Genomic DNA, 13,044 nt, shown 5'->3' with positions numbered 1-13,044 from the left:
CTGCAGTGATTATTTTTGTAGTCAAGTATTTTTAATAACAAAGATTAACATTATATAGATATATGTAGTTGTTGTTAAAAGTCATAAATATTGTTACAGTCGTCATTTTAATATCTTAAATGTAAATTTTGGCTTTGTAAAATCTTTATAAACTTTTGGATCTTCATAAATGTAAATTGTAATAATAAACTACATTTTAATTTAAATTTTATTTTTTTATTTTTTATTTTATTTATTAAACAGTAAATCATTGCCACTAACAAGCAGGTTAAAATCTTAATAAAACTACTTTAGATAAAAAATTTATTATTTTGTTATCATCATTTAGATTTTAACTAAAATATCCAAAGATTTTACAATGCATTAATTATTACACGTATATTATACAGATGCACATTCAATTTTTAATGTAAATTTTAAAGGTGTTTTCTTTTTCCTTGGTCCACTATTTTGTTTGCATGTTTGTGATTTGTTTCATAAATGTACTCATTTCTTCCTTTCATCCACTAAGACTTATTTTTATTGAATATACTAATAATGAAACACAGAAAATATATTTCTATTTTGTATATTTTTATACATTTTTCTTATTTTTATTATCAGTAACTTTACTGTAAAATTATGAAATAATAATTTTACATCATTTTTAAAGTTGTAATTTGTTGAAAATGTATTCTAATATGTAATTATGACAATGGTTAATTAATGGTGATAAAATAATGGTTATAATTATGATATGTAATGAATTATAATGGTATTAACATAATAATTGGGATTTCTTGAAAGTTTGTATAATCCACACATAATAAAAATACTAAAGAAAAAAAATAATTGGGAAATTTTTGTTTAAAGTGATTGATTCAACTACAGTGACTTCACATTGAATTGGTGGTAGATATGCCTCAAACTATTTGAGACTACCTGAAATGCCTAAAACTAATACAATAATAATATAATAATAATAACTGGAGGGTAAAATATGTATCTTAATATAGCTACTATAGTTCTTGATTAAAACAGACATAGAAAATAATCTATATTAGATAATAAAACTGTGATTTCACTCACCATATATTCATTTTAACAATTTTTTTTTTTTTGTTGTTTTTATTGTAGTAAAGATAGAAAATTAACCTAAATTGACCTTAAATTTCCTTTATGACAATTTTTCAATTTCACATAGGAAAATCCTAGTCATAAACAATTCTTAGTTTAGGTCTTGTAACAATCATGAAAAAGTCACGACCTTTTTAAAACAATGCTGCTTCTACACTGATCAATGTGTATCAATGCTGTTGCAAAAAGGTAATTATATTTTATAACAATCAGAAATGTTAAACCTGGAACTACCCATTAAAAATATAAAGGTTAAGGCCCTATTTTATTATTTGAATGGAGGTGGTTGATTCGCAGCCTAATCATAGAGGAAGAAAACGTAAATAATCATATTTACACCTTCATTTATTCTATGGTATACCCATGGAGAAATTGTCCATGGGTATACCATAGACCTTTGGTCCTTGTTCAGTCTGGCTTGGGTTTATCACAATACTGTACATTGTATAATTTATTGTATAATTATAGTTGCTACAGTAGGCCTATTATCTCCACAACAATAATTGCTGCTCTCTTTTGATACTAAAAGAGCATTAAATAATAAAATCGTACTTTTGAGTAAATGAGTTTTGGAGAGAAACTAGGAGAAATGCATGCAAAGAAGTAAATCTGTAAGTACGTATCAATAATAATATATAGACTAATTGGAACTTTACTGACCTATCTGTGCACTTTAACCAGTATACTTTACCCAACCAAATCAAAATAATACAATTACCTCCTAATTTTATAATTTGTCTTTCTTATTTCCTTTTTGCAGCAGGCCTGTTTGTAATTATAATGTATGCATTAATGTTCACAATACTATACACCTGCTAGCACTTTAGATTATATTACCATTTGAACTGAATTGTAAACTGCACATGCTCCAGTAATGCACTAAACTGAATTTTAATTACATTTTTGTACAAAATTACCTCCATGATTTCTTTATTTTATTAATCTATATATTGGATATATTGTTATTTCTTTTTTTTGTAATTAGTGTATGTAAATGATTTGCTTTTCTTTTTTACCTCATTGTTTTTTTTGTTTTTTTTTGTTGCACCACTAAAGAAGATTATGTGTGCCACTGACAAAATAAAAATCCTGTCAATCACCAAGTAGACTTCCGGTGGATGCGCCCTCTACCTGAAATATTAAGCATCTTTTTCCTTTCATTCACATAACACAATACAATAGCCTACACCTTTGTTCTCACGCACTATAGCATAATTTCCCATCATACCTTGGTGGTGTAATTCTCTTTGCCTGGCTATCAGTAACAAGGTTTGGCTCAGTTTTAGCCCATTAAAAAAAAAACCTTGATAATGTATTATGCAGTAAATTCTTTTCTCCATGGATAATACTTTGTAAACCTGGGAAATGTTAAGGTAGGGCAATGTGAAGGACAAAACAATAAAAATAATGTAGGTGAACATTTAATAGCTCCTACTGTTGATCCACCATCACCGCTGCCTATCTACATATTACATATATTATCCACAATATGTAAGTCTATCAAAGCATTCCGACACAATTAATGCAGGAATTATACTGATATTAATGAGTGCCCCTGCTTGTCCTTAACAAGTGAGTATTTATGAAAATTGACATACAAGGACTTAATTATCAATATTTCAATTTTTAAAGTTTTAATATATTGAATGGTTGCCTTTTTAAAGTTTCTTTTATATTATCATATTTGCACATAAACATTTTCAACAATTCTTTTGCAGACAGAAACATTTGGTGAAATGGCAATTAACGATGATGCTGATGAGAAGTTTAAGGACTTGAAAACGGAATTCAGTAAACTATATGAATTTCACAAATGCAAATGGTTAAGGTTCTGTGTATTTGATTATCTGCCTTTGAGTTACCTCAGCGCCACTACAGGAAATCAGTTATTAAATTCACTAGAGGAACGTGGTTGTATACTACATTATGATGTTCATCTTTTATGGGAAATAGCAGACATTTCAGAGTTGATAAAAGCAAAGGACCTTGTAACTAAATATATTTTAGACAGAGCTATTATAGATAATCAAAATTCGGCACACAAAAGGCTGTCAAAATATCGTAGGAGTCTCTTTAAGGCATTACTAGAAGTCGAAAAAAAAGAGCTATGTCGAATTATTGATCACTACGGATTGTCCGGTGATTTCCAAAATACTTGGGATTTGGTATTTCAACTGGAAAAAGAAAAACTTCTTGAAGATGAACCAAACAAAATAATGAGGTTTGCAAAATGTCTTAACCAAACAGCAAAGAATCATCTACTTGGCAATTGTATGTATTTTGTTTTTACTGTTTACTACTCCTGTAAATTTAATATAATTAAATGTACAATATTTTAGTAACTGAATATGCATCGCACACTGATTGTTTCAATGAGTCATTTTAGATGCTTTCATAAAATCACATTACACATTAGGCTTATTTAACTTGTTTTAATGAAAATGTATATGTTTTTACTAAAGGTGCTCAAGTAACCTTTTCTGTAAAAAAACGCAAACCTGAAGATTCTGAAGATCTACCATCTCCAAAAAGACAGTTTACGGATGGAGAGATTAGAGCAGTATGTTATGACAAAGAGAATAATTTGATAGGTTACCTTACATTCCGTAAATGTCAATTTGATGAAATCACACATGGATCCATAGTATTTCATGTAACGTTTGTTGATCCCAATGGCCTTACAAATCTCTTTAAACTGCATCAAAGTGGGCAACTTCTCAAAGATATAGCAGGAATACTTTTTACAGACGAACATCGGCAGGAGTTTCAAGAAACTTGGGAGACAGAGTTTGATCAACAAATATACATAGATGCTCTTGATAAGCTAAATGGGAAAGGTAAGAAATTGATTGTCATTTAACTTTTAGTCCAACTCAATGGTCAAAAAATAACAAATTTAGTTTCTGACTTCAGTCCATTTTTACACCTGCACCGACCCCAAATTGATTCAGTATTGCTTCTCAATGTTATATTAATATAATGACATTTCACATTTCAGGACACACTTATGTCATACCTTCCATCACACAAAAGGATACAGATGTTTCAAAGAGCCCAACAGAAGTTGCAATACCAATTAGTCTGTCATTAAGGCGACATAAAATGCCAGCTGCTCGAAGCGATCGTCTGTGGAGCATTTCTGAGCGGTTGGACCAGCTTGAGTGAGTTTATTTTAATTAGGCCTAGTTGTACACTAGATGGCACCCACTATGTTTTGGCACACCATCAATAACATGGAATTATTTTAATAGTGGAAATAAAGGGCAACATATTATTATCCAGTGTAACATTACAACAATTTTTTTTTATTTAGAAGGCTTGTGATGATTTGCGATTTAAATTACCTGCAAAGTGTAAAAAAAAAATGTTAAATGTACATATTCTTAAGCTTAAATGGATACTAAGGAAATTCAGGTTAGGCCCTCCCCCACGGAAGCCAGCAGTGCAGCGCCTACCAGATCAGCACACAGGGAGACGATCCTCTACTCTTTAACGTGCACTATATGTACAGGGGTCTAACGGTTTATCTTATCCGAAGGACGAGGCAATGACAGTAAAGCATCTTGCCTAAGAATGCAATCAGTATGGTACAGATAGACTCGAACCCATGCCTATTACCTGATAGTCCGATATTATCAGCACACCATCACTCTCTGGTATATACAGCACCCACCGCTATCTCCCATACAGAATGCAACTGGGCCCAACATTGCTTAACTTGTAAACTGTAAGAAAATTATAATGAACAAAACTAATTGTTCATAATTTATATTTCAATATCTGGGGTCTATAAATATGAAAAAAATATTTATTCAGGGCTTTTCAGTCAATACAAATTTCAGTATTATATACGGATGTAAAAACACTTGTAATTGCTACATTAAAAAGTTGTAGCAGCTCAAAAATAGAGTATTCGAGGATCAATACACACATTCCACTCATTTCTCCACAATAAGAAACATATTCATATTATAAATCTTTTATTGAGTAAGAGTGACAATTCTAGACATGTGTTAAATGTGAAATTCTGAAATATTCTTTTTTTGGTCAATGCATTAATAGATCTTTTAATGTGAAAGAAAAAAAATGTATCACAGGAGGGTATCGACCTGAATTTATCACTTTGGTTAAAATACCTCCATTTTAAACCTATACCTATGTGAAAATTATATCTATCCTTGTTACATGGTAATCAAATAACAATATGCCTTTTAACTTGTTAAAGTTCTGGTGTACAGTGTGATATTCCAGTGAAGTTATGCTTGGTAATGCTGGTTGCTTCAGTACCAGTGCTTTACAGTATCATAGAAATAATAATGATTTTTTTTTATATTCTTAGAATCCAAAATGTACCAGAAAATACCAAAGAGGTGAGTAAAATAAAATTATAATATATATAAAAGTGAATAGAAAAAAGTGGAAGAAAACATGCAATCTCTCTTACACACCTTACTCAAGAACCCACCCTGTGTATACAGGCATGGTTTCTAAGCTTAACTCTATTTCTCCTTCTCCTTCAAAAAAGGCTGTTCATGAATCACAATCGTCAAGAAAAAGAAAGCTTGATGAGGATCAACCTCCTGACCAAAGTACAAATCCTGTTAAGATTTTAGAGCATCTTACCAAACATAAAGGCAATCTGAAGTCTGATGATGCATTTGAATTTACTGATAAACTACAACAGGTTGTTGACTACTTCCGTCAGCTTGGTTTAGGACTAGTAACCGACAAGACAGAAGGATGAATAGTCTTCCACTTATCTGTCATTGTCATAAATATGCGCTGATAAATTTACGTGAAATCCATGATAGTGGACAACTTTTGAAAAACTTTTAGTTAGCCACTAATATTTTCAAATATTAGTGGCAGAGGAAAATCAGTAGAAATTATTTCAAGAGGAATTAAACATTAAACAGAATAGGCCCTCTAGAGGTCAGTCTGTTTGATGATAGATCGTCATTATTTCTGAAGAAGCTGTCCGATCAGGACAGCGAAACTGTCAAGGTTAGTTTTTACTAATTATTGGTTTGGAAAAAAGAATAATTTCAATATACTTATACCTACAAACCAGATGAGCATTTTCAATCATTATCCTTAGACAGTAATGTTATGCAATAACTGATACTTTAAATTGTTTCAATTTCAAGTACTAGTTATTGCTGTCCACGAGAACATTTTGATATAAACGTCAAACTCAACAGTTCTTTTCAGAATGCTAGAAGTAACTTGCCATGTGTATCCGATTAAACGCCCCTGGCATTCATTGTTCAAAAGAGTTTTTAGGGGGAGGGGAGGCATCTTTTTTGGGGGTATAATATGGTAACATGTATAATCAAATAAATACCACCTAGATGTAAAAAAATACAGCACAATTAATATCAAAAAATTATGTCAAAATGCTTGGTAAATTGTAGATTATGGTAGTTAATGAAATGTGTTGTGATACAATTATTTTGTAAATGCATGTGGCGGAGCGTTTATTCCAGATGATGTTTTATTGGAGGGAATGGTGACGTTTATTTGAGGGAGGCTTTTATTCAAAGCGGGTGTTAATTCAACAGTTAAGAATGCTAGAAGTAACTTACCATAGTTACCCGAATAAAAGGCCCTGTTAAGTTACCAGAAATTGTCCTTTTTTGGGTTGGGGTAGGGGTGCGACCGCTTATAATTATGAACTGAAAAAGCAAAACCCCTTTCATAATGTTTTCGTTCAATTTTCTCTATATCGGGGGATCCAATAACCTGCATGATCTCTGAAATAGAGCAACAAAATTCGTCAATCGCAGCTAGTCTTGGCTTCGTTGTGCTGCCTATCGCACACACAGTAGTTTGTGAGCAGCCTTCCTATCCAAAGAGTCGATTGAGTCCAAAATGAAAGAGAAACTATTGTACGTATGTACTAAGCGGATAACTAATAACAAAGAAGAAGATGAAAAAAAAGATATTTACAATCACAAGGGTTATCCGCAACTAAGGATAACCAAAAAAAAAATAAAAAGAGAGGATGAAAATGAAGAAGAGGTATCTTATCCTCTTGCACATTCATTGATTGAAGAATTCATGATTCTTGCAAACAAAGCTGTAGCAGAGTATCTGATGGAAAGATTTCCTCAATCTGTGCCACTCAGAAGGCAACTTTCACCTGATCCTGAAAAGCTCCAGGAATTTCAAGTCAAACACTTACCTGATATTAGAAATAGTAAAGAGATGTTAGGGAAGTTTAAAGACTATGTTGATTCTTCACAGTGCAATTGTGATAATGTATGTAAATGCGGTGAACAAAGTAACACAATTACAATGCTGACACAGGAATGGAACAAGTTGGTGGAAATTGTAAATAATACCAAGCAAGGTTCCGATGCCAGTCTTGCTGAAATGATGAAGATTATCCAGATTGTTTGTACTGATAATAAACATCCAAAGCTCTCTGTAATGATGGCACATTACAACATGATACAAGAAAAGTCAGATTACAAATGTTCTGGTCAAAGCATTTCCAAGGGTCAAGATCAATTGACTTCTATACCCACTTTACATCTCCCATAAGACGTTACATTGACATAGTTGTACACCGCCTTAAGGATGCAGCTATCAACCAACAAGACATACCTTACACTGAAGAACAAATTAGTTCCATCTGCTATAACTCAACAATTAAATTGTCAAATTCTAAAGCTTTTGAAAAAAGGAAAAAGTTGTTGACGAAGGCTTTACAGTTGAAAGAGGTATCAATTTCATGTTTATCTACTGTGGAGCAAGCATCTGATAAAAACATTAGCTTTATCTTCCCTAGATTTATGCAAATTACAGACAATGCTGTGGGCTTAAACAAATTAAAGCCATCAAAAATACCAGAAGCTAATGATGATACTATCATTGTAACGTGGAAGCAAAGAATATATGATGCAAAAGCAAAACCTACTGAGGTTCTACCAAAAATGGACAGCTCTACACGAGAGCTGGATGCAAACCGTTTTGTTGTTACTTTTATAAACTTTTGGATCTTCATAAATAGGCTAGTCAATCTAGCAAAAAAAAACAGCCCAAAGTGAAACAAATTGCAAACAGAGATTTTTCTTTTTTAAATGGTCATATATGATGAGGAGATCAAAATTTGAGCATCACACCTCTGTCACTCATCCCGATGATATGCAAATTAGCTTAAATATGCAAATTAGGGTGAAATTACAGGGTTACCATATCTCAAAAACTACTAGTCCGAGAGAGTTGATTTTTTCACTGATCTATTCAAAAAGTATATATTTATATTTACTCTAATGAAACATTTTACGAAAAAATGACCGGAAGTACAACATTTGACCTTCGACCCCATTTCTCAATGTTTGCATATACAATGTGACTAAAATGTCTGTAGAGACTTTATTTTGCCCTCAAATGACCCAGACATAGGTTCCTAATAGCCAGCATAGGATCACTTTGTAATTCCCAAAATCACACCTTTGTCACACACCTCGAAAGTATGCAAATTAGTAGTACAATTTAAATAAAATATGCAAATAAGGGGAAAAAATTACAGTTGTCCTATATCTCGAAAACCACTAATGCTAGAGAGCTGATTTTTTCACAGCCGTATTCAAAATGTACATATTTCTATTTGCTCCAATGAAACATTTTACAAAAAATTGACCGGAAGTATGACATTTGACCCTCGACCCCATTTCTCAATACAGTATTGCATATATAAATGAAACTAAAATGTCTGTAGAGACTTTGTTTTGCCCTCAAATGACTCGAAGACAGGTTTCTAATAGCCAACATAGGAATGTTTAGTAAATCTCAAAATCACACCTGTATCACTCACCTTCAAAGTATGCAAATTATTAGTACAAGTTACATGAAATATGCAAATTAGAGGGTGAAATTAAAGGTTCCTATATATCGAAAACCACTAAGGCTAGAGAGTTGATTTTTTCAATAACTTGTTCAGAATGTACATATTTATATTTACTCTAATGAAACATTTTACGAAAAAATGACCGGAAATACAACAATTGACCCTCGACCCCATTTATCAATGTTTGCATACATAATGCGACTAAAATGTCTGTAGAGACTTTGTTTTGGACTCAAATAACTTGGACATGTTTCCTATAGTCAGCATAGGACCGCTTTGTAATTCCCAAAATCACGCTTTCGTTTTGGCATAGTTGGAATTCCCTTTTTTCGTATTAGTTTATGTACAGCGCTTAGAGGTTTCACAACATTAGGCGCTATATAAATCCAGGATATTATTATTATTATTATTTCTCAATATTTGCATATAATGCAACTAAAATGTATCTACAGACTTTGTTTTGGCCTCAAATGACTCGGATACAGGTTTTATATAGCCAGTAAGTCAAGCACCTCGAAAGTATGCAAATTAGTAGTACAAGCTATATGAAATATGCAAATTACAGTGAATTGCCTTATGTATCTCGAAAACGCTAATGACCGAGAGAGAAAGATATGGCAACTTTCTTGTACTACTGATTTGCATACTTTCAAGCGAAGTAACAGAGGTGTGATTTTGAGAATTACTAATCAGTTCTATGCTGGCTATAGAAAACCTGTATCTGGGTCATTATTGAAAAAAAAAATTATCGAAAGTATGACATTTGACCCTCGAACCTATTTCTCAATATTTGCATATAATGCAACTAAAATGTATGTACAGACTTTGTTTTGGCCTCAAATGACTTGGATACAGGTTTTATATAGCCAGTATAGGATCGTTTAGAATTCCAAAAGTCAAGCAACTCGAAAGTATGCAAATTATTAGTACAAGTTATAATATGAAATATTCAAATTACAGCCTTATGTATCTCGAAAAACGCTAATGACCGATAGAGATATGGCAACTTTCACCTCTTGTACTACTAATTTGCATATTTTCTAGGGAAGTAACAAAGGTGTGATTTTGAGAATTACTAACATTTCTATGCTGGCTATAGAAAACCTGAAAATCTGAGTCATTTGAGGCCAAAACAGTCTGTACAGATATTTTAGTTGAATTATATGAAAATATTGAGAAATAGGGTCAAGGGTCAAATGTCATAATTCAATCAAGACAATTTTTGCGTAAAATGTTTCATTACACGAATATAAATATGTACATTCTGAATCAACTCTGAATTCAAATCAACTCTCTAGAATTAATGGTTTTTGAGATATGGGAAGACTGTAATTTCACCCCTAATTTGCATATTTCATGTAACTTGTACTAATAATTTGCATACTTTCAAGGTATGTGACAAAGATGTGATTTTGGGAATTACAAAGAGGTCCTATGCTGACAATAGGAAAACTGTATCCGAGTCATTTGAGTCCAAAAAAATTATCTACAGACATTTTAGTCGCATTATGTATGCAAACATTGATAAATAGGGTCAAGGGTCAATTGTTGTATTTCCGTTCATTTTTTCGTAAAATGTTTCATTAGAGCAAATATAAATATGTACATTCTGAACAAGTTTTTGAAAAAATCAACTCTCTACCTTAGCGGTTTTCGATACATATAGGAACCTGTAATTTCACCCCCTAATTTGCATATTTCATGTAACTTGTACTAATAAATTGCATACTTTGAAGGTGAGTGATACAGGTGTGATTTTGAGATTTACTAAACATTCCTATGTTGGCTATTATACCCCTTTTACACTATCACTGTAACAGCGGTGTAACCCCGCAGTTGTTAGTACACCGGGTCGTTAAACGCCGGTGTTGTGGTTTTTATTGACTGGTGTAAATGGGAAAATCCAACCACCCCGGTGTGGTCTCCCCAGGGTGAAACGAAGCTGAATGTTTTCCGGTGTACCTTCTCCGGTGTAGTCGAATCTACACCGGGGACAAGAAGTGTAAACGGTTTTTGTGGTTCAACACCGAGCTGTTAAAGGTCATTGACGTGAAAATGTAACATTTTGTCACAGAAATACAATATATTATGCGAACAAAATAGGTTTTTTGCTTAAAATACACCCTTTTTGCTTAAAATAATAATTGTACGATATATTGTGCTGTTCGTTATTTTATTATTTATTTATTTATATTTAAAGGCAAAAACAAATTTGTGATTTTTTTTTCTGCTGAAAATATTGAAATTTTTCGTGTGCATTCTACCTTACCAGAAAGCCAAAAATAATGTAATATTGGTGTAACTCTACCCTGGCCGATTCTATATGTAGGCCTAATTATTGAAAAAGGGAAAAATATATATAATACTGACGTCTTTAGGAACTGAAAAAGTAGGCCTACCATATAATAATTTTCCTTCATTGATACATTGTTATGCTAATTAACAAATACATTTTTTATTTTAAATACTTACCATACCTACCCTATTTTTACGACGCCAACCTAACAATTTAAGGCCTATTTGTACGTACAGTCTACAAGGCAGAAATGCAGTCATTTTAAAATAAAAATAATTGTTAGGCCCTAATTTTTAAATAATAAATGATAATCTTAATAGCCACGAAGAAAATATAACACTGGACTACATTCAAAATTAAATAAATTGTGTGTAAATTCGGATTATTATGTTTTTATATGAGATTTATCGATATGTTCCAGTATTTTAACATTTAAACCATTAGTCAGTTAAGTTCCACGTGTGCGCTTGCAATAGTGATTTGATTGACAGCACCGGGGTGATCGATGTAGTGTAAATGGGCGCAACTCGAGTTCATCTCGCAGTTTTTTTGGCTAGTGTAAATGGAAATTGCCTCCGAGTTTAACTCGTGTTCCTCTCTCAGTCGATAGTGTAAAAAGGGTATTAGAAACCTGTATCCGAGTCATTTGAGGGCAAAACAAAGTCTCTACAGACATTTTAGTTTCTTTATATATGCAATATTGAGAAATGGGGTCGAGGGTCAAATGTCATAGTTCCGGGCATTTTTTTGTAAAATGTCTCATTACAGTAAATATAAATATATACATTTTAAATATTTTAGTGAAAAAATCAACACTCTAGCATTAGCGGTTTTCGAGATATGGCAACGCTGTAATTTCACTCCCTAATTTGCATATTTAATATTACTTTTACTACTAATTTGCATACTTTCGAGGTGCATGACGAAGTTGTGATTTTAGGAATTATAATACAGTTCTATGGTGGGTATTGAAAAACAATATCCAAGTCATTGAGTCCAAAATAAAGTCTCTACAGACATTTTAATCACATATTTATGTAAATATTGAGAAATGGGGTCAAGGGTCAAAATTTGGTACTTCCGGACATTTTAATGTAAAATGTCTCATTAGAGCAAATATAAATATATATATTCTGAACCAGACTGTGCAAAAATGAACTCTCTACGATTAGTAGTTTTTAAGATATGGTAACCCTGTAATTTCACCCTAATTTGCATATTTAAGCTAATTTGCATACCTTCGGAATGAGTGTCAGAGGTGTGATGCTCAAAAAATAATCACCTTATCATATGTAACCATTTAAAAAAAAATAAATGTCTGTTTGCAATTTGTTTCACTCAAAATGCTAGATTGACTAGCCTAAAATGTAAATCGTAATAATAAACTACATTTTAATTTTAAATTTAATTTTTTTATTTTTTATTTTATTTATTAAACAGTAAATCATTGCCACTAACAAGCAGGTTAAAATCTTAATAAAACTACTTTAGATAAAAAATTTATTATTTTGTTATCATTTAGATTTCAACTAAAATATCCAAAGATTTTACAATGCATTAATTATTACACGTATATTATACAGATGCACATTCAATTTTTAATGTAAGTTTTCTTTTTTTCAATTGGTCCACTATTTTGTTTCGTGATTTGATTCATGAATGTCATTTGTTCCTTTCATCCACTAAGACTTATTTTTATTGAATATACTTTTAATGAAACACAGAAAATATGATAATTATGATATGTAATAAATTATGATGGTATTAACATAATAAT

General features: G+C 31.8%; 1 protein-coding gene across 1 annotated transcript; it reads left to right on the top strand.

Moving 5' to 3' along the window:
- The first annotated feature begins 4,095 nt into the window (after window positions 1–4,095).
- On the top strand, window positions 4,096–5,978 carry LOC140041183 (uncharacterized). Its single transcript, XM_072087606.1, has 3 exons — window positions 4,096–4,277; window positions 5,456–5,486; window positions 5,642–5,978. Exons 1-3 carry the CDS (start codon window positions 4,096–4,098, stop codon window positions 5,858–5,860), a joined length of 432 nt encoding a protein of 143 aa, XP_071943707.1. The 3' UTR covers window positions 5,861–5,978.
- Window positions 5,979–13,044: the final 7,066 nt, after the last annotated feature.

Source organism: Antedon mediterranea, chromosome 2 (assembly GCF_964355755.1).
Source record: "Antedon mediterranea chromosome 2, ecAntMedi1.1, whole genome shotgun sequence".
NCBI lineage: Eukaryota > Metazoa > Echinodermata > Crinoidea > Comatulida > Antedonidae > Antedon > Antedon mediterranea.
This window is presented reverse-complemented; position numbering and strand designations above follow the sequence as displayed.